This window comes from Triticum urartu, chromosome 2A (assembly GCF_056163025.1).
Source record: "Triticum urartu cultivar PI428250 chromosome 2A, HENAU_Tu73, whole genome shotgun sequence".
Classification (NCBI taxonomy): Eukaryota; Viridiplantae; Streptophyta; class Magnoliopsida; order Poales; family Poaceae; genus Triticum; species Triticum urartu.
In genome coordinates this window covers 21,454,394-21,476,599 of record NC_141874.1, presented here as the reverse complement: position 1 = coordinate 21,476,599, position 22,206 = coordinate 21,454,394, and the positions used below count along the sequence as shown (strand labels likewise).

General features: G+C 40.7%; 1 protein-coding gene across 1 annotated transcript; it reads left to right on the top strand.

The window, feature by feature from the left end:
• Window positions 1–529: 529 nt before the first annotated feature.
• Window positions 530–19,723, top strand: LOC147983020 (sodium/hydrogen exchanger 8-like). The gene is made up of 17 exons (XM_087540622.1): window positions 530–917; window positions 987–1,037; window positions 1,122–1,213; window positions 2,035–2,112; window positions 2,188–2,345; window positions 2,628–2,729; window positions 2,808–2,925; window positions 5,587–5,639; window positions 5,719–5,784; window positions 6,536–6,580; window positions 6,744–6,799; window positions 7,826–8,010; window positions 8,142–8,192; window positions 8,273–8,380; window positions 16,802–17,033; window positions 18,724–19,026; window positions 19,512–19,723. The coding sequence occupies exons 1-17, from the start codon at window positions 767–769 to the stop codon at window positions 19,721–19,723; spliced, it is 2,061 nt and encodes a 686-aa protein (XP_087396748.1). The 5' UTR covers window positions 530–766.
• The last annotated feature ends 2,483 nt before the right edge of the window (window positions 19,724–22,206 follow it).

The following is a 22,206-nucleotide window of genomic DNA, read 5'->3' as shown; positions in this document are numbered from 1 at the left end:
GGGGTGAGCAGGGACACGTGTCATTGCGTTTGCCGAGTGTTTTCTGGCCTCTACTCGACAAAGCACAGGCTTTGCCGAGTGTGCATATTTTGCTGAGTATTTTTGAAGCGCACTCGGTTTAGGTTTAAAAAGTCCTTCGCCGATGACCTGACAAAAAACACTTAGCAAAGAGTTGTGCACTCAATAAACTCGCCGATTCCAGTAGTGACTAAGCGGTATATAGTTTTCCGTGGTTACATAGAGGAAATTTGACGGCCAAAGTAGAGCTAGCCAAGTGGATCGATTCCCGGCCGGCAGCTTCGATATGGAAAGAATGGTCCATTTTAGCGTGCTACCAGCACCGTTGGATAGCAAAGCATCGTATGCACACCATTTTCAAGGGAGAGTTCAATCTGTCTGATCCATATCAACATCGTCCCACCATTAGATAGCAAAGCATCATATGCACAGCATTTCCGAGGGGGAGTTCAATTCGTATGGTCCATGTTACCAAAGCATCGTATGCGGTCTGTCTCCAACGCGCACATGCATCATTCACTAAGCATAACGAAGCAACGGTCGTGAGCGATACGTAAAGCAGTGCGATTCCTCAGTTCCAAGGGGAGAAAAAAACAAAAGCGTACAAATGATCTATATATGCATGAAGCCAGCTCGTACGTGTTCTTCTCCAGGAACTGTTGAAGAGCCCTAGAGAAAAGAAAGGAAGTGGTAGTGCTGCTCTCCTCTCTCCTGGGTTTGTTCCTCCTTCCTCGGCGGCGAGGCGACGATGGAGGAGCCCGGGTCCAGCCCCGACGACGCCGTGCTGTTCTTTGGGGTGTCCCTCGTGCTGGGCATCGGCTGCCGCCACCTCCTCCGCGGCACCCGCGTCCCCTACACCGCCGCCCTCCTCGTCCTCGGCGTCTCCCTCGGAGGCCTTGGTCTGCCGCTCGTCCTTTACCCTCCGCTTAACGCCAGTTTGTAATTTGTTTTCTCTCCCCGATGCTCAGAGTACGGAACGAAGCATGGCCTGGGCAAGCTTGGAGCTGGCATTCGTATCTGTACGTAAGCCCACCCTGGACTGGACTAGACTAGACTGGATGTATACCACAAGTGCTGATCGTGCTTGCTGATCGTGCCTGCAGGGGCTGCCATAAATCCTGATCTTCTTCTGGCTGTTTTCCTTCCCGCCCTTCTCTTCGAGAGCTCCTTCTCCATGGAAGTGCACCAAATTAAGGTATCTTAACAAGGCTATCCATCCAGTTGGTGTCATAACTCATAAGCTAGCTAGCTGGTGCTTTGATACGTGAGTTTTTTTTTTTTGAGCGTACTTTGATACGTGAGTTTGCTCCTTGACGGCGGACCGCGGGCACGGTCACAGCGCGAATTGGATACAGGCCACTGCCGCGACGTGGGTGGGGCCTCATGCATGCCATTTCTCCCCCGAAAATGCTGTGCATACGATGCTAATATGGACACTTTTTTTTTACTCGTCTTTTCTCTCACCCATCGGGCTTTTGGGTTCGGGTCAGGCTTGGCCTGGCTCAGCCCGAGCTTGCCTCGGCCCGACGGGTGAACAGGTCTAGCCAAGTCGACCTTTTGTACTCGTGAAATTTGTAAAAGTTGAAATTCCTAGTTTTCTAAAAGTTCAAAATTTTGAAGTTAAAGCTGAATATTCTATAACTTCAACATTTCTGAAGCATGCATGCTTTTCTTTTGGCTGCTTTTGCGCATGCCAAAGTGATACTACAGCACGCGCCAGGTGGAATACCGGCACCAAACCAAAAGGGAATAGGAGAATTTTCCCAAAATGGGAAAAACAGTCATAAGGTGACTGCCCCTTAGTACGACCCTCGATGCAGATAATCTTTGGTAACCATAATCCACACCTCACTTTTCGCTTCTCTAACTTTTCTTGCAGTCAGGATCATAAACGTTTGTAGTTTTGGTTGTGTTAATACCTATCTCTTCCCTGCCAGTTATTTGTTCTAAATTTTTATATAGCATTACAGTTGCATGTATGTTTTTTCAGTGTATGCTAAACTATTTACTTTGCAGAAATGCATGGCACAGATGTTGTTACTTGCTGTTCCTGGTGTGGTGATCTCAACATTTTTGCTTGGCACTGCTGTAAAGGTATGTACTTGGATTAATAACAGGCTTAGGCCATTGCTTTCATTGTTCTGAGACTAGCTAGTCAATTTTCCACAGCTTACTTTACCATACGGTTGGAACTGGGAAACATCATTCCTGTTTGGTGGACTTCTTAGTGCAACCGATCCCGTTGCTGTGGTTGCACTTCTAAAAGACCTAGGTGCGAGTAAAAAGCTTAGTACAATAATTGAAGGAGAATCCTTAATGAATGATGGGTATGGTACTATGGCCCACGAATTGTTCATCTTTTGATTCTTAGACTGCATGCTTGTTTTCCTGTTTGTCTCTCTGTTCCTCTATGAGCAATTCCATTCTGGTGAACCAAATTAGAATGAGTTACTCAATATATAGATTACAAGTTTTTGTGTTATGTTAGATGTGTCTAGACATTATTAGGAGAAGCACTTTGGAATGTATGCTTCGCACCAAGTTTTGAAGTATTTATTATACAAGTACAGTTTCATGTGAGATTACTAAATGACCTTGCATTTTCATAGGACTGCCATTGTTGTCTATCAGTTATTCTATCGCATGGTGCTTGGAAGAACTTTTGATGCAGGGTCCATATTAAAGTTCTTGTCAGAAGTTTCATTTGGAGCGTATGTGAACAATATATAAGTTTGAACTAGATGATACAAAGCCATGCTACTATGCTAATCAGTATTTTCTTTGACCAGTGTTGCTCTGGGCCTTGCGTTTGGAATTGCATCAGTACTATGGCAGAGCTTTATTTTCAATGATACAATCATAGAGATTTCACTTACTCTCGCTGCCAGCTATATTGCCTTCTTCACTGTAAGATAATCTGATAACAAACATATCAAACTCTCATATTTGTCTACCAGGACATGATTTGCTCACTGTTTTGAAATAGTTCACTGCCTTAAAAAAATTCCAGTTCCAGTCATGGAATGATTGTCAAGCAGTCCTTTTTGCAACATCTGGAATGTAATTTTGCTTGTAAACTGATTTTTCTCTCTCTTGAAAAGGAGGTCAACAATCCGGGCCTCTGCATCAATTGATGCATTTTTATAGGGTTCGGGGGGTGGGGGTGGGGAGCTGAAACTCTAAAAATGAATGTTGGCTTTTCCAGTAAAAATGATGAGGAATAGAGTTCTAGATTTTAATATACCAAGAGATGGTCCAGTTGTCATTTCTAACCTAGTCCATCCAGTTTACTTTCTTTCCAGCTTTTGGACTCATTAACTGTGTACCATTAAACTGAAGTTATCATGCTTAAATCCATATGAGCTGTCATGTTTGTCTCGGATAAATAAATATCAATATTCTTGATTGGAGCTTTCATTGCTTGTGCATGACTTTTTTCCCTCTAATGTCTGCTGCAAGACAAATTCCAGACCATTTAGGGGCATCTCCAATGCGCCCCCAAAACGGACACAATATCTGTCTGCAGACCCAGATACGGGAGCCGGCCATCCAACATTGTCCCCCAAACATCCGCCCTGTTTCTTTTAATTCCGCAACACTCAAATAATAACATATCAAGTCTTCGATGAGTGAAAACATTAAAATGCGGCGCTAGTTCAAATGTAAATACTACAATCCAACTAAGTTTTGAAATAAAGTAGTTCAAACTTGAATTCAACTCGCACATATGTTCTGGTTGTCCCATTTAAGCGCCCACAAATGCTCAATCAGATCTTTCTGAAGCTGCTCATGAGTTTTTTGATGCCGAATTTGTGATGAATTTGGACAAAATCATCACATGTGGTGGGATTTTGATGTGGAAGTTGGATAGGATCACCCTTGTTCTCAAAGTGGACCTCCGGCAGGATCTTCAGCCTCATCATCCGCGACCATGTTGTGCATGATAACACATGTCATCATCTCCCACAAGGTCTCCGGATCCCATATATTTGCAGGTCCTTAAACAACTACAAAACATTTTGGAGCACTCCAAATGCCCTCTCCACATCTTTTCTAGCTCCTTCTTGTCTTTGGGCAAAGTGAGATCTTTTCTGACCAAATGGATCAGATATGGTCTCAATGAAGGTCGCCCATGGAGGATAGCCATTAACCGGACGGTAGCCCTTGTTGTAGTCATGCCCATTGACAGTGTTGTTGCACGGAAGAGCTTGTCCTTCAGTTAACTTAGCAAACAATGGAGACCGTTGCAATACATTGATGTCATTGTGAGACCTGGGTATGCCAAAGAAAGCGTGTCAAGTGCAGCGGCCCTGTCATGCAATTTCAAAAATGATGGTGGGCTTCTTAACTTGGCCTTTATATTGCCCTTGTAGAGCATATGGGCAGTTCATCCATCTCCAGTGCATGCAATCAAGAGATATATGGATACTGGCCATCATCTTGCTTTCGAGAGTGCCATGAGCCTTTCGTTGTCTGCGAAAGTTGATTCTCTCAAGTAGTGAGGTCCAAACACCTCGACCATCGTAGTAGAAAATCTGACCATGGTGTCTCTGTATGTGCTGTTGGACATACAGAGGTACTCGACCCAAAAATCTATGGCTGTGACATATGCATGCGTTTGAAATGTAGACGTGCACTTCTGGTAACCAAATAATTCAATTCTTCCTACGACACCCTTCCTCAGGATGAAGTAGTCATCGTAGGCCAGACGCCATTGTAGAGGCAATCAAACACATTTTTCCGCATTCGAAAGCACTGGCAAAAATTGTATGTGAATAGGGCATCACAGGCAAAGTAGTCACCCATCCGCATCAAATTCCCCCGTGCCCTATTTTGATTCAGCACTCGATGACCTTTAAAATTGAGAGCATGCTCTTCCGCATGCTCCGCGTCTAAAAGGACCACCTGCATCATCGTTGTTTCATCCACATAGTCATGCTTATTAGTTGAGTCGTTGGAAGGCTTAGCGTAGTTCTCATACAAGTATTCCATGTCTGAATCTGTTGCTTCTATAATAAGGGAGAAAAAACGTCACAAAAATAGCATGGGGATTTTGCCAAACACTTACCGAGCATCGTGACCCGCATGGATGACCTGCGCGCTGAACTTATAAGAGGTAAAGTAGTGGCCTAGGCAAAGCGGCGCGGCGACAGGTGGCGTGGCGAAGGTCCGACAAGGGTATGGCAGGCGGCCGAGGTGGTACAGCGACGGCTTCGGCTAGGAAGGAAGCGAATTCATAGCAAAGGAGAGCAAGGGGGAAGGGACAAAGACACGTGCTCAGGGTGTGGTTTTGGGTGGCCCAGGGGTGTCGGATTCCTACGTGGCGGAGGCCCGGACGCCTGCAAAGCACCCTAGTTCCTTTCCAGTTTGTGTGAAAACGAACACTTGGACCCATTTGCGAATGTGTACGGTCCATGTTGGATGGCAAAGTGTGCCCGAACAGCTTAGTCCAGACATATGCGGGCGATTTGAGGGTTGGCTTTTTGGAGATTCCTTAAGATGTTATCACTGATCAGGCCTCTAGTTTTTTGTGAGCTATTTTCTGTTGCTAATATTTGTTGGTATCAGGCGCAAGATGCATTGGAGGTCTCTGGTGTCTTGGCTGTCATGACCTTGGGGATGTTAGTAATACTTGTCTTTACATTCTGATTAGAATATTCTACAATCTCCCCTCAAATACTGAATTTGTGAGGTTGATAGGTTTTATGCTGGTTTTGCAAAAGCTTGTTTTAAGGGTGATGGCCAACAAATATTACATCATTTCTGGTATGTTCAAGCAATATACGCCACTCTCTATTGTCAGCAAAGATCAAAGTTCTCAACATATTATCATCATCATTAATACTCCTAGGCAAATATATTAATTTGTTCATTGTTGATCATGTATCAAATCAATACCATGAGGCCGTTCATCCTCTATTTCAATGAGCATAGCCTGAGATTTAGTAGATTTATATTTATACCATTTGCTCTCATAAATATAGTAAATGAGATTTGACTAGTAGAAGCTTGTTATTAATTTGTCTAAACTTTAGATTTGTATAAATAGTTTTCAATAACCATGTAATTTAATCATCAATGGCCTGAAATGGCATTCATAACTTATTGCCGAGTCCATAATACCAAATTAAATTGCATGATTATTTTAAACGACACCCGGAAGCATCAACAACAAATTTTATTGTTTATGGCAAAGTGTTGGTATTGCATTGTTGTCTCTTTCTTTTCAGACAAAATTTGTTTATAGAATGTACATTGGGATCCTTTAGTTCATAGTAAATTATGCATTATTATGAATTCAAATTTAAGACATCATATATTGGACTTATTTATTCTCTTGGAGTGTCTTTGTAATGGTAACTTCTATGAGGGCTAAAGTGCAAACATGTGGTAATAAAAATGTGTGCTCTCCCTGTTGGAGACACACAAGATTTCCCAATTCATGCTAGATTTTCTTTCTATGTTTTATGAGACGTGTGAACTTCATGTCTGATTACTATTTTGTACTTGTATTCAGGGAGATTGTTGCTTACATTGCGAACACACTCATTTTCATACTGAGGTATCAACAACTTTTTTGAACTTTTGTACATATATAAAAATAATACTTTCTGATATTTTAGTTTTTGCCTGGCTAAACTAAACCATGCTTGCTTTTGTTTGGTACGATATTGTTTTTAATATGGATACTTCCATAATGTTTAATACATCTGAATTCCCACCAGTGGGGTTATTATTGCAGATGGTGTACTACAAGATAATATCCATTTTGAGAGGCATGGTATGGATATTCATGTATCTGTATATACTTTTCATTGTTAATCAAAAGGCACTATGTAAGCACTTCCACTAGACTTCCACAAGATTTTTGTTTGTTTTCTGCTATCATGTGTGAAATCATTTTACCATTCATCATGGTATTGCAAATAAATAAATACATGCCACATATGTTTGGAACTTGGGCTTTTAAGACATGTGCTGTTTTTTGAGCTTCTGCACCATGGGACAAAACAAGCTGGGTGGAATGTATCGACTCTGTTGAACCCCCCCCCCCCATATAGTAGACCTTTCTTACTTGAATAAAACTAGACTTTTGACCTTACAACACCGACATGTCAGAGACTCAGAGTTTAAAGATTATTTTGAATAGTGAAAGTAGTTGCGTAAGTCCATCAGGTTATGCGTCTACCATTTACAATTTGTGCATTTCTTTATTTTTGGGGTATTTGCGGGGATTCAATTTTGGTAATGTGATGGTAGTTATGTAATACTAGACTTACTAGTATCAAAGGCCTCGATAATTTAACTTCATAAATTTATCTTCTTACTATTTGAGACATATCCATCCGCTTCTGTGAAATTTGGATTTTGTTGTAGAGACTTGTTCAAGAGTTATCAAAGATCAATCACTACTATGTTTCATGAGCTTACGAAGATCAATTCACATTTGTTCTTAGATCGGGTTGTGTTAACATGTTTTCATCCAACGTGGGCTACTTATCTACGGATTACTTCTGACCATTACCAATTGTTTTTTTAAAGTTTACTAAATTTTCCACGAATGGGTTATAGATCATTTGTTTTTTATCCATTCATCATGTGCCACTATCATCATGCTTATGATGGTGCAATGTGTAATCTTCCTATTCATTATGGCCACGAGTAGTCAAAAGTCATTGGACAAAATCCTCTGACAAGTGCACACAACTGACTGTCTGACACAATTTATTTCCACATGGAATTACAAGCTTGGTTCTAACCCATCTTTGTGTTGTCCATATAAGGCTCTTATCTCTTGCTATTTTAGGTACTCCATGGGGGTTCCTTCTTCTCCTCTATGTGTATGTGCAAATATCGCGTGCATTGGTTGTCATTGTCTTGTATCCATTGTTGCGTCACTTTGGGTATGGCATGGACGTCAAAGAAGCAATAGTTCTTGTTTGGTCAGGGCTGCGAGGGGCAGTTGCTCTATCACTCTCTCTATCTGTTAAAGTAAGTTAATTTTCTTGCGCCAATGCCATCTATCGTCACTCATCTGTTTTACCATTATGTTTGTCTACATCTTTTCTTAAACTAACATGTTGTATAATTTTCAAATATATTTATTGGAATACTTTTACTAGCATGCTAGTGATGCAGTTCAACCTTATCTTAAACCAGAAGTTGGAACAATGGTATATGTCCTTTCCTTTTTCCTAGAAACTACATATGAAATATTCATTCGAGCTTCGTTGATATTATAAATGTTTTGCAGTTTGTGTTCTTGACTGGTGGCATTATGTTTCTGACATTGACTATAAATGGTTCTACCACACAATTTTTGTTGCACCTACTTGGTCTTGGAAAATTGACAACAACTAAGGTTAGCTTTACAAGTTATCAAATGTCATTTTTTTCTATAGACTATGCCTAGCATGAATTTTATTTATTTATTTGTGCATAAATCCATAAAAGAGGCCATTCTTAAAATTCGGAAAAAATACTATATGTAGCATGTGTATGGCATATATATTTAAGGGACCGACTAATGGCCAGATGACTAAAATTTCGTCTTGGTCAACCACATTTTCAGCTGCCATTCAATTCATATCAAACAAAACAAACAACCATATACAACAAAAACCAACTGACTACAATTTTGATTCAGTTTATTTCCCTCACACAACCTAACTCGTGAATTTACTCAGAAAGATGACCACAATACTAAAAAATACCAATTAGGCTGAAAAAGTCTACTCTGCGCTAAACCGATTACGACTTCTCAAAGGCAGAAAAAACAACAACAATGTTCTTTCAATAGAAGAAAATTCTAGGAATGGGTTACTTGATAGAAATTTGAACAAATGAAAAATCAAGGTGAACAAGATAAATGAATCATGGGAGTAGATTACCCCTAAATTAAATAAATACAAATCTAAAATAAAATGAAACTATGTGTAACATATTAGAACATAAAAAATCCCACTTTCTCGAGGATTTTTAGTCCCACTAGACTTGCATACAAAAATGAAATTAAATAAGAGAGAAGAATGAATGAAAAAAGAAATTGTACTACCCATCAAGAAGAAAGGGAATGAAATAAATTTAAAAAGAATGACAAAATCTACGCATAATTCATGCTTTTTATATCATTCAAGAATGTGCATACAATGGTAGAATTATTCAAAATAGAATTTGCAAAGAAGGAATGGATTAGTGGCATTTATTTTTCCCCTTTAAAGTAAAGAAAATAATTTTTTGCATACAATGTACACATAAATTATTATTTTATAATATGCAAGAATAAGCAAGTAATAGTCATTTCGCAAAAAAGAAGTTTTCTTAGAGAGAATGAATTAGTGGCATTGGTATTTTTATTCAAGAAGAAAGAAAATAAAAAATGACAAATATTGACACAATTTACACATAAATTGAGCTTTTTCATAATACACGATAAGAAGCATATAATTGTGGACTTTGTGCAAAAAAAATCTAAAAAGGAATGAATTAGTGGCATTGGTATTACCCTTTAAGAAGAAAGAAAATTAAGAAACATAAAAAAATAAAAAAATTTAAACATAAATTATGGTTTTTATAATATGCCAAAATAATCATATAGTAATGGACGAATTTTTGCCAAAAAGAAAAGAATATGAAAATAATATGGAGTTAATTTGTGGCATTGGTATTATCCTTAAGAAAAAAATATGAAATAAAAAGTAAAGTAAAATTTAAATAATGAAATCTTTTGAGGAAGAATGAATTAGTATAATTGGTATTGACCTTTAAGTAGAAATGAATTAAAAAATAGTGAAATTGTTAGCACATAATTTACACATAAATTGCATGCTTTTAGAATTTGCAGGGATAATCATATAGTTGTGGAATTTTCGCAAATAAGAAGTTTCATGAGAAGAATGCATTAGTGACTCTAGTATTAACCCTACAGAAGAAAGAAGATGAAACTGAAATAAAATCAGAAAATGAAAATTTTAAGGAATAATGAATTACTAACATTGGTATTACGTGTTAACAAGAAAATGAAAATGAAAAAGCAAGTCAAAATCATCATAATGAACTTTTCTAAGAATGAATGCATCGGTGACATTGGTATTGCCCTTTAAGAAAAAGGAAATTAAAAAAACATTGAAAAAAATTGCACACAACTTTGCACAAAAAATAAACTTTTTGTAATATGCAAATAATAAGCATATAACAGTGCAATTTTCGCACTCGAGTATGATTTACACACACATTGTATAGTATGCACGTATAATTACACAGACACAAAAATCAAAGTAATGAAGTTTCCAAGAAAGAATGAATTAGTGGCATTGGTATTACACCTTAAGAAAAAAGAAAATTAAAAATGACAAAATTTGCACACCAGTTACACCCAAATTACTTTTCTTATAATATCGTGAATCAACATATAATAATGGAATTTTCTCAAACAAGAAGTTTGCTAAGAAATAATAAATTAGTGGCATTGGTATTACCCTTAAATAAGGAATACAATAAAACAAAATGAAAACTAACTCAGAAAAATGAAGGTTTCCAAGAAATAATGAGTTAGTGGCATTGGTATTATTCTTTAAGAAAAACTAAAACTAAAGTAAAACTTAAAACAAACTAGCACACAGTTTTGTATTGAAATTGCATTTTTTATTATGCAAAAATAATAATATAATAGTGCAAATTTCATTCTAATATTTTGTGTTTGTTTATATACATTAAGACTCACCCAACATCCCAAAAACACCGATAAAATGGAAAACCTAAAAAAAGAAAAAACTGTATAAAAACAAATTAAAAATTTGAAGACAAAGAGGAAACATGTAAGGGGCTTCAAGCCCAATAAGAAAATCGACTAACCCCAAACGGGGGCAAGTCGAAAATATAGACCCAAAAAGGCATGAAACAGAATAAAGGGAAATAAGATAGCATGAATCTTGACAAAAGAATCAATGATGAGAAAATCGACTTACTTAGATTTAAAAATCAGGCTCTTAGACAGCACGACCCCGCTCGACGGGGCTGTCCTTGGATGAAGGGGCCTTGTCTGGCAGGCTGGTTGCTCTAAGGAGGGCACTATATCAAGTTCTTGCACTGCACGACAACTAGCCAGTGTTTCATACATCATGCTGATGGCAAAATGGGCAGTCGGTTGGTCTAGCAGTCCACGATATGCCAGCTTGTCTAACGTCCAACGTCTAAGTTTAGCGGCGCTCATGAATCTCAGAAGATCGATGACACATATCGTGGCATCCAAATTGCCCGCAAACAGAACCGCATACCAAGAGCGGGAAGAATAGGATCCATCCTGGTACTAAGGCCAATGAATAGTGTCTTCCAGAGTTCCATGCCTGACAAAACTCAACGGATGGTCTAATTAACTTGGTAATCCAAAATGACTGGAACCAGTTGAGAGACTCGACATGTTCCACATCACCCTGGGCCATCGCCTATGCTACTGAACCCTTGATGGCCAATTGAGTGCCTGCAATCATCCAGGAATGAACTGCTCGAGCATAAAGTTTCATGTAAGCAACGACCATATCTTTTTTCTCGATAATGGGTTCTTTTTTGGAGGAGCTGAAAAAACCGGTTTCCCAGTTTTTTGCACTTTTTCTTGAGCTTTATAAATGGTTTTCAAATTCAAAAAATTTGACAAGCAAAATATACTAAATTTAACCCATTGTATACAAGAAGTATTTCCCGCGCTAGTCAACACGCCTCGTTCTAGCAACTCGGATTCGAGTCTTTATTTCTGTGCCTTGAACTAAACCTTTTTTTTGCTAAGCTTGAGTACCTCTAAAAAATATAGTTTGCAAATGGGGACTTGATCTCGCAACTTTAGATAATAATTTGCGCACCCTAATGGTAGGCCAAGAGCAGTGTTACAATAGAATATGCACACAAACCTTATTTGGCATTATCTAGTAGTTTAAGTTCAAATTATTTCAAACGATATCAAATTATCACTTGGTCACTAGAATTTCCGGTAACAGGTTTGGTTAGTTGAATTTTTGATGGGGAATAAAAGAAACGCTAGCAACGACCATGTATGCTGGCACTCCAATGCATGCCAACAAGCTTGGGAAGACTGTCGTCAATCCATTCACCATGGCTCTAGAGAATATTTTGATTGGGACATGGACGAGGTTCCTCGGTCTAAGCTCCCACTGGCCTAGCAATGGACACAAGAAAGGCCAGTCCCAATTAGGATTTTGCGTAGACCAAACTCCTCATGCGAGAGAGTCCTCGCTTCCACAGCCACGTCTAAGTTGTGGATGACTCAAAGGGTTATGATGATCGATAGCTTGATATTACAGGTTCAACGATCACTTCAGGTAGTCAGGCACTTAGTCGTGGTCCCGTGCTTGGCACACAACATGAGGTAGGGGTTACCAGTCAAGGGCATTAAGTGCCAAGCAACAACCACCGTTTGTTGGAAACCTTCAGCCTTGGGCCAAAAGCACTCAAACCTAAAACACTTGCCTAGTTGCATGATTGTGTGGAGCTCGAGGAGGAGTGGGTGCAGCTCTTCCCACTCCAATGTGGAGAACACTCTATCGAGTTTTCTAGTCATGTGATCATGCAAGTTAGACCAAGTACATCACACCCATTGAGATACACTTCCTTGAGCTCCACCGCATTTAGGGCCTAGCGAAACCTGACCATCCTTCACCAACTGATTGATTCCATTTTGTCTAATGGGTATGGGTTGACAATCTACACCTCATAATAAAGGGGCTATTACTTCTAGCTGTATGTCAACGAAATTGCCTCCAAAGTTGCAAAATATTACACACTGATGCCACAAGTGATAAAAAACGTTTCACACAGGGGTATCCCCGCCTGGGCCGGCCCATCCAGTAAGAACCTTCTATACTGTGCACTGTGCGCTGGGACAAGACACATAGCGCCTCTTTGGGCGGGCCCATGTCCGGGCGACCTGTTTTGTAATTTTTTTGTTTTTTGTTTTTGTTTTCCGTCTTCGATGTTTTCAACATTAAGTAATTTGGGACTTCAAAAAAGTTCACAAAATTAAGAAAAATGAGAATTTTGAAATATTTTTTAATAATTCATGATGTTTAAAAAAATTTGTGTATTAAAAACTGTTAATGAAATTGAACAAAATTTCACCAATTCATAAAATGTTCATGAATTGAAAAATATCCTAAAAATTCAAAAACTTTTCGTGACTTACAAAATAGTTTATTGATTCGTAAAATGTTCGCTGATTCAAAAAATGATCACATTTCATAAAATGTTCGTTAAATAATAAAATGTTCATGAATTTCAAACATTATTCCACCAATTTCCAAAAAATGTTCATCAATTCTGGAAATGCTCGCCTATTCAAGGAAAATGTTTTAAAAAATGTTCACAATTTCTTAAAAAATGTTTGCAAAAAGTACAAAATTTTCATGAATTCAAAAAGTGTTCATGATTTTAGAAAATGTTTGAAAATCTGTAAAAAAAAGTCACGGATTTGAAAAATGTTCACGATTTCAGATATGTTCACCAGTTTAAAAAATGTTCATGATTTTCAAAAATTGTTCGCAATTTCACAAAAAAGAGAGTGATAGTATATCTGGGTGATGCAACAAAATGTGGTCATGGCCGTTGGAGATTATGATTTTTTTCTCCCGTTGCAACACACGGCCCGTTTTGCTGTGAGGTGTTAAAGTCCCAAAAATATTTTACAGTTTGAAATCAAAATCAAAGGCACCTTTAATCTCCTAGAGAAAGAGATTATCCCGTCATCGTCCTGGAGACTGTATGCTCCCGTGAGCCACCAATCAACACCCTCGACCAGGTGAATGTGACTTAAGGAAAACCCCAAGGACAAGAGGATATGACTACGCGTACCACACGATGAGGAGTGTCGCACAACTTAGTTAAAAATAACCTTCAATTTGGTTTCCTGGAAGCATATAATAGTAGCATTGGAAGATTATATGACTTGAAAGATAGCCATGCGCCGAGACAGAGAATTGAGGACCCACACATTCCACGCTAGCAGCTTGGTCGGTGTAGAAGTCATCGAAATGTCTAGCACCAAATCCAGCAACGCTGAGTATCAATGTCACTGCTGCAACCACAGGTGATAGCCCCAAGAGCAGGAGGACAATCAGCTCCTAGCCATAGAATGCTACGATTGTGGTGAAGTGCAAGGACTCAATGTCTAGGAGAAGAGGGAGATATAATCCTACAACACTTTGTCTCCGATGGTCTCACCTTGGTGCACTAGGTTTAGGCAATAGATTAGCATGCGATGTTCTTTGCTGATCGACGATCCTCGTGTTGTTCCTAGGTAGCAAGTCCACGAGCTACTAGTTACCACACAATAGGCCTCCTTAAGATTGGATCGAGGTCTTGGTGAAATGCCGCCACCCTAGAAACGGGCGATGACCTGGAAGGGGTGGGTGTACGCGTTCTTCTCGAGGACCCCATCGGCTAGTTTAAACATGGCTCACAGAGAGGCAACCATCACAACCGATCCCACGGTTGGAGACCCCACTTTTGAAGTTATCAACTCCTGGGAGGGCCCACCAAAAGACAATATGGAGATTGGATTTGCCGACTCAAAGTTCATCCTATAGGCCCCACAGTTGTCAGCACCAAAGCCGCATCCACGCCCCCTAGTCAGAGGTAGAGAGCAACGGCAACAAAGGCTAGAGGAGCTTCTCGCGAGTAATTAGGCTTGGGTCAATGATCCAAGATACACATGAAGATGTACACACCAAGTCCTCTCGGCTGGTCATATCGATATGTACGAAGTCACTCCATGGTGCATGATGAGCCAAGGATGGACTCTGCCATGGCGCCACTCCAAGCCAGCGGTGGAATTCCCTCTAACCACAATAACACACGAAAGAGCATTGTCCTACCTTTTTCGGCAGTGAGAATCTCAACGTGAAGCCATCTCTGTCAAGAGTTTACTCATCCAGAACCACGCCTCAGGACACCTTTGTTGGAGACACCATGAGTAACTATCGAGAAAGCCACGTTCCCAATGCCGCCCAACATTGGAGCACCACTACCCCGACTTGCTTGAAGGAGACTCAATGCCTGTCACAGGGAACCACAACTATCAAGATCCACCATAGGACACTTTTGCATCTCGTGTCGCCGAGCGATGGACGATACATGTGTCCTCCTAGGGCAAGAGGGAAGGATCACCCGAGGAAGGCTATGGCACTGCCTGCATGGGAACGAGAACTGATGACTTGGACGGTGGAGGGACATGCGCGGAGATTACTAGACAATGTTGAGTAGCCTCCTGAACCATAGTCCTGAGAGGGATCACGTGGCGTGGTGGGACAGCGGTCAAGGGGGCACCAAAACCGTCCACGCCAACTGGCAAGCTGGCTCCTCATGGCGCGTAGGAGCAACGATGGCCGAGCACTTTCTCACTGGAGACACAAAGGCTGACACCCCAAGGGACATGCGATCTGGGCTACGGGCATGATGCAGCAGACACGTTGTCCCCCTCAAAGGGGTGTGGGGGCGGTTGCACTCGTAGGTCGTGTGCCTAGGACCGCCACAACAAAGACACTTCGTCCCCCTAGTGCACTCTTCAACGAAGTGATCTTTCTCCAAGCGGTTGAAGGGTTGAAGCACATGCCTTCTAGGTCTTGTGGGAGCTCTGACCGGATGAACATGGAGGGGAGGGTGGCCTGCTATCGGCGGGAACAACTCTGATTAAGGTGGTTACACTTCGTCTACAAGGGGTCTCCATCGGCCGCATGAACCAGAGGCAACGTGTCTGGACAAACCACACTGAAGCAAGGCAAGCCGACGATGCTTGCACCTCCACGGTCACCAAATGCATATAGGTGGCAGACCGTCAGAAAGCCCACATGCAACCTTGACTTAGGAGCTAAAAGCCAATGAGCCACTGTGGAGGAGCTCGAACTCATGCGCATCCACATTGGGGTGCCGGGGGCTGCGTACCAGACAACATCTCATGTGCTAGGGTGGGAAGGGGGCAAAGTTGGTGGAAGTCGCGGCCGAAATGCTCGACAGCGGTAGAAATGGGTGTCCACCGCTGCTGGAGTAGCCGATAGCGGAGGATGAAAGAGCTCTTAAACTATTGAACTAAATGCAATTGAGCCCCTATGATATGTTTAGATCTTGGGATTAAAGGTTTAGCTTAACTATACATTTGCATGCTTTGGTGACTTTTTGAGAACTAAATCAAGGGGTGCTTCAGTACACATATAGTGATGAATCGAGTCATTGTACATAAATAATATGGCTGAGAGTACTAGCACACACAAGGCATTATTTAGAAGACAACAAGGCACACATGTTTATTTTCCCCACATAATGTATCAACTAGATTTATTTGCTCTCCACTAGGATCAAACCTATGTCAGCACAAAGATGCACTATTCTCAAGATGTTGGTTCTGTCTATTTGTTTCTTACAATGTTTCTAGTTATTTACAGACATGGAGATCACTCCAAATATCTATGCTAGATTTGTGAACTTTACATGAAAAATATGAAAAAATATAAGTAATATTATGTATTTTGGTTGAACCCTTTGATCCCTTGTAGCTTCAAAAGTTCTTCACAGCCTTCCATTATTATTATTATTATTATTATTATTATTATTATTATTATTATTATTAAGACTCTTCTATTATCTACTCAAGGGTGTATAGGTTTGATATGACTCTCACCTTGAACCAGAAACAAAGCTAGTTTGATATCATTGATGAATATGAAATAACATAGTTATGTTCTTTTCATGCCCAATTTTCTAATCTGATTTCCTACAACTGTAGCTTGGTGTATTGAAGTATACAAGATATGGGATGCTAAAAAAGGCATTCGAGGCTTTTGGTGATCTCAGGGATGATGAGGAACTTGGGACAGTTGATTGGATTACTGTGAAGAGATATATCACATGTTTGAGTAACTTGGAAGATGTACGAGCACATCCTCATGATGTTCCTGACAAAGATGATCACACACATACCATGAATTTGTTGGATACTCGAGTGCGGCTTTTGAATGGTATGCAATTTAGTTGCCTGATAACATGCTGATTAAATTTGATGTTTGGTTGATTGCTCCCCTTCCCTTTGTTTTAAAAGCTAACCATGCATTATTAATGGATGAGAGAACAAGCGAATTTTAATATATGTGAGGGAGTGGAGGATAGATAAAGATTAGATCTAGATGGGTTAATTAGTTAGGTAGCCATCTAAATCTACACCTAGTCCTAATTAATTTTTTAGATTTAGAAATAAGAGGTGATCTAGGTGAGAGGGAGAGTTGGAGCAAAGAACAAGGTGAGGAGCAAGAAAGTGAAGGAGAGGAGGAGGAAAGGAGAGGGCTCACATGTGTTCGCTGAGCCCACTTCGATTATTTAAGTAGAGCTATTAATGGCTTGCCTCATAGTGAGCACACAACTAATAAGCAACATACTAACTAGTGGTGTGCCATCAAAGGAGAGTACAGCTGGACCCATGCATATGTTACTAGTGGCGTGTGCCGCAAAGTGACACGCCACTAGTATAAGGCTTACTGGTGACGTGCCGACAAAAGGCCCCACAACCAGGAATTGGGGTTCAGAAGCTGGCCCGACACCAGTTACTAGTGGCGTTCCTGTTACGCCACGAGTATTCCTCGTAGCAGTGGTGTGCTCCAAGTACCACTATTAACTTATGCCAGGACGGACTGCTGGGTACCACTTACTAGTGGCGTGCAATTTTGTCGGCTCGTGACAGTGATGCTTAATTAGCGGCATGTGCACATCCGAACATGCCACTCGTATTTTGTGCAGATACCAATGGCGTGGCACTTCTGAGGTGCGCTACTAATGTATAGTTCCTCTATAAGGGTTTCTACACCAGTGTGAGGTGCTTTGGACCTGTGGTAAACCACTAACTTTTTTAGTAGGTTAGATGTGCAATTCAGGAGTTCCAAGGAGCTAGATGGCAAATTTTAAAGACCTACAGTATATCTTATTACATATATAAAATGTTATGTATCAATTTTTGCCATCAATATCCTATCGAATATCTTGCGGTAGCAAGCACCCACAATTTTACCATACGTTTTGCCACACACACACACACGCACACACACACACACACACAATGTTACTGTACATGATTGTAACTAAACTGTAGGCTCTCGTTTAGTTCTGGCTTGGTCATACTTTTGGTACATATTCTCTGCATGAATTGGAATTTGGATTTTATTCGGGCCAACACATCACTCTTTTTTATGTGGAACATATTTCATTAGCTATGTTAGGGACTTTTGGTATATATGAGTTTTGCGTATCTTATTAACATTCTGTATCCTTCTGTTTGCCTTTTTTTTGTTCTTGAGTTATTACTTAATATTTCGTCATTGATTTTACTTATCTTGAAATAGGTACGAGTATATGCAATTTCATACTACTACATCTGTTTCATTGTATCTATCTATGGTCCACCAATGAGGCACTAAATCTTAAAGTTCATGAGAAGTCTATGCACTCACAACTGTTCAACGACTTCCACTGCATTTAAGTAGGGTCGCCAGTGAAAATATTGCTATAACTACACGGTTATTTACTCAGTGTATAAAAGATCACAAAACCACACTCATAAAAGATTTTGAAACAGATAATTTTGAGGCCATGTACAATTATAGAGAATGGAGGGAGTAAACATGATTAGTTTAAAAAGATTACAGCAAATATTTCTGTCAGGTGTGCAAGCCGCCTACTGGGGAATGCTTGAAGAGGGACGAATAACTCAATCTACAACAACTATTTTAATGAGATCTGTTGACGAAGCTAAGGATCTTGTTTCTAGTCAACCATTATGCGATTGGACGGTGTTGCGGTCCAATGTACAATTCTCAAATTACTATAGCTTCCTTCAAATGAGCAGGTTGCCACAAAGGCTTATCACATACTTCACAATAGAAAGATTGGAGCTAGGATGTTACACATGTGCGGCATTTCTCCATGCTCATAAAACTGCAAGGAGACAACTACATGATTTTCTCGGTAATATCCTTGACACTCTTTAAATGTTGTCCTGTGCTAGTTTTATACTATTTGTTTGGCCTATAAAGTCCTGAAAAATGTACAGACAAAATTCTATCTCAGTAGTTGGTGCCTATATGAGGAATGTTATGTGTGAGAGTGTGCGGACATATTCTTGGCGTAGGTGTCAGCTGTTGTAGTTCATATAAGTGGGAAGAGAGAGTGGAGGGATTGCTTTCCTGTAGAATCAGTCAGTTACGGCATTTAGTGCTCAGACATGTGAGGTGTTGAGATAGTGTGATATATCTTTCATCGCAAAATTACCTGGTATAGCAACTTCAAAATGTTTTGAGCTTATCAAGGTCGAATCCTGAACGACATTATTTTGTAACTACCATGAAAATGCTGTCTGAAGTCCCATTTTCACACGGTTTGGTGGATACTGTCGATAAAGATCCTAATCCACTTCACCATTTTAATATTTTTATATTCTTCTTCTTCTTCAGGTGAAAGTGAAATTGCAAGAATTGTGATCGATGAAAGTACTGTTGCAGGGGAGGAAGCAAAAAAGTTTCTAGAAGATCTTCGTGTTGCATTCCCTCAGGTTGTGGTTACAATGTTCTTCTATCATTTCACTCAAATTATTATGGGCTCATTATCATTAGCCTCTCCAAATCTTGATAAATTCGTTCAACTAGCAATCTCCTGCAAAACTTGATGATGAAAGCACACTGTCTGAACTAAAATGGGACCAGTTCGCCTTGGGCAGCTCCCTGATTTGTGGGGCTGTACAATTTTCGGGTTTCTTTTCTTGGTCTTTGTAGTATTTTATATTTTTGTTTTCCCTGTTGTTGCCTTTTGTTATTTGTTTGGCTGCAAGACCTTCACACTGTTGGGTGTTTCTTCTAATACAAAATAATGCGCACTTAGGTGTGTGTTTGAGAGCAAAAGTTTGGGAGTAGTTCGGATTTTAGACACACATGTACACAGATTCTTGCATGACATTGAAAGGTTGGGTGGCTATAAATGGTTAGATATAGAGTTCGGAATGGAGGGATTTGGCAATCATTTTTGAGGAATTGTCCCTTCTTTTGCAAAATTGATGCTGCAACGGGGGAAGATGAAGATCAAGAGGAACCAGACGATGTGCCCGATGATGATCTCCGCCGGGTCATTGTTGATGCAAGGGAAAAGTCCGAAAGTGAAAAGGAGAAGCTGAAGTTCGATCGCATGTTAGAGGATCACAAAAAAGGGTTGTACCCCAATTGCGAAGATGGCAACACAAAGCTCGGTACCGTACTGGAATTGCTGCAGTGGAAGGCAGAGAATGCTGTGCCTGACAAAGGATTTGAGAAGCTATTGAAAATATTGAAGAAGAAGCTTCGAAAGGACAACGAATTACCCAACAGTACGTACGCAGCAAAGAAGGTCGCATGCCCTCTAGGATTGGAGGTGGAGAAGATACATGCATGCCCTAATGACTGCATCCTCTACCGCGGTGCGTACAAGGATTTGAATGCATGCCCGGTATGCGGTGCATTGCGGTATAAGATCAGACGAGATGACCCTCGTGATGTTGAGGGCGAGCCCCGCAGGAAGAGGGTTCCTGCGAAGGTGATGTGGTATGCTCCTATAATACCACGGTTGAAACGACTGTTCAGAAACGAAGAGCATGCCAAGTTGATGCGATGGCACAGTGAGTACCGTAAGAAAGACGGGAAGTTGAGAGCACCCCTGACGGGTCACAGTGGAGAAAAATCGAGATAAAGTACTGGGCTCAGTTTGCAGGTGACCCAAGGAATGTATGGTTTGGTTTAAGCGCGGATGGCATTAATCCTTTTGGGGAGCAGAGCAGCAATCACAGCACCTGGCCCGTGAATCTATGCATGTATAACCTTCCTCCTTGGATGTGCATGAAGCGGACGTTCATTATGATGCCAATTCTCATCCAAGACCCTAAGCAACCCGACAACGACATTGATGTGTACCTAAGGACATTAGTTGAAGAACTTTTATAGTTGTGAAATGGAAACAGTGTACATGCGTGGGATGAGCACAAAAAGGTGGAATTTAACCTGCATGCGTTGTTGTTTGTAACCATCAACGATTGGCCCGCTCTCAGTAACCTTTCAGGACAGACAAACAAGGGATACCACGCATTCACGCACTGTTTAGCTGACACCGAAAGTATATACTTGGACAGATGCAGGAAGAATGTGTACCTGGGCCATCGTCGATTTCTCCCGACCAACCATCAATGTCGAAAGAAAGGCAAGCATTTCAAAGGCGAGGCAGAGCACCGGAAAAAGCCCGCCATGAGTACCGGTGATCACGTACTTGATATGGTCTCTGATTTACACGTAATATTTGGAAAGGGTCCCGGCGGACTAGCTGTTCCGAATGACGCTGAGGGACGCACACCCATGTGGAAGAAGAAATCTATATTTTAGGACCTACCCTACTAGAAAGAGCTAGAGGTACGTTCTGCAATCGATGTGATGCATGTGACGAAGAACCTTTGCGTGAACCTGTTAGGCTTCTTGGGCGTGTATGGGAAGACAAAAGATACAACTGAGGCACGGGAGGACCTGCAATGTTTGCACGAAAAAGACGGCATGCCTCCAAAGCAGTATGAAGGTCATGCCAGCTACGCTCTTACCAAAGAAGAGAAGGAATTTTTTTTGAATGCCTGCTCAGTATGAAGGTCCCGACTGGCTTCTCGTCGAATATAAAGGGAATAATAAATATTCCAGAGAAAAAGTTTCAGAACCTAAAGTCTCATGACTGCCACGTGATTATGAAGCAACTGCTTCCGGTTGCATTGAGGGGGCTTTTACCGAAAAACGTCCGGTTAGCCATTGTGAAGCTATGTGCATTCCTCAATGCAATCTCTCAGAGGGTGATCGATCCAGAAATCATACCAAGGCTAAGGAGTGATGTGGCGCAATGTCTTGTCAGTTTCGATCTGGTGTTCCCACCATCCTTCTTCAATATCATGACGCACGTCCTAGTTCATCTAGTCGACGAGATTGTCATTCTAGGCCCCGTATTTCTACACAATATGTTCCCCTTTGAGAGGTTCATGGGAGTCCTAAAGAAATATGTCCATAACCGTGCTAGGCCAGAAGGAAGCATCTCCATGGGCCATCAAACAGAGGATGTCATTGGGTTTTGTGTTGACTTCATTCCTAGCCTTAAGAA

Excerpts from the sequence above, each read along its gene's own strand:
- LOC147983020 (XM_087540622.1), top strand. The coding sequence starts at position 767 with ATGGAGGAGCCCGGGTCCAGCCCCGACGACGCCGTGCTGTTCTTTGGG. Across the intron at positions 2,926-5,586 it reads GCTATATTGCCTTCTTCACT|GCGCAAGATGCATTGGAGGT; the intron begins GTAAGATAATCT and ends TGTTGGTATCAG. Across the intron at positions 6,581-6,743 it reads ACACTCATTTTCATACTGAG|TGGGGTTATTATTGCAGATG; the intron begins GTATCAACAACT and ends AATTCCCACCAG.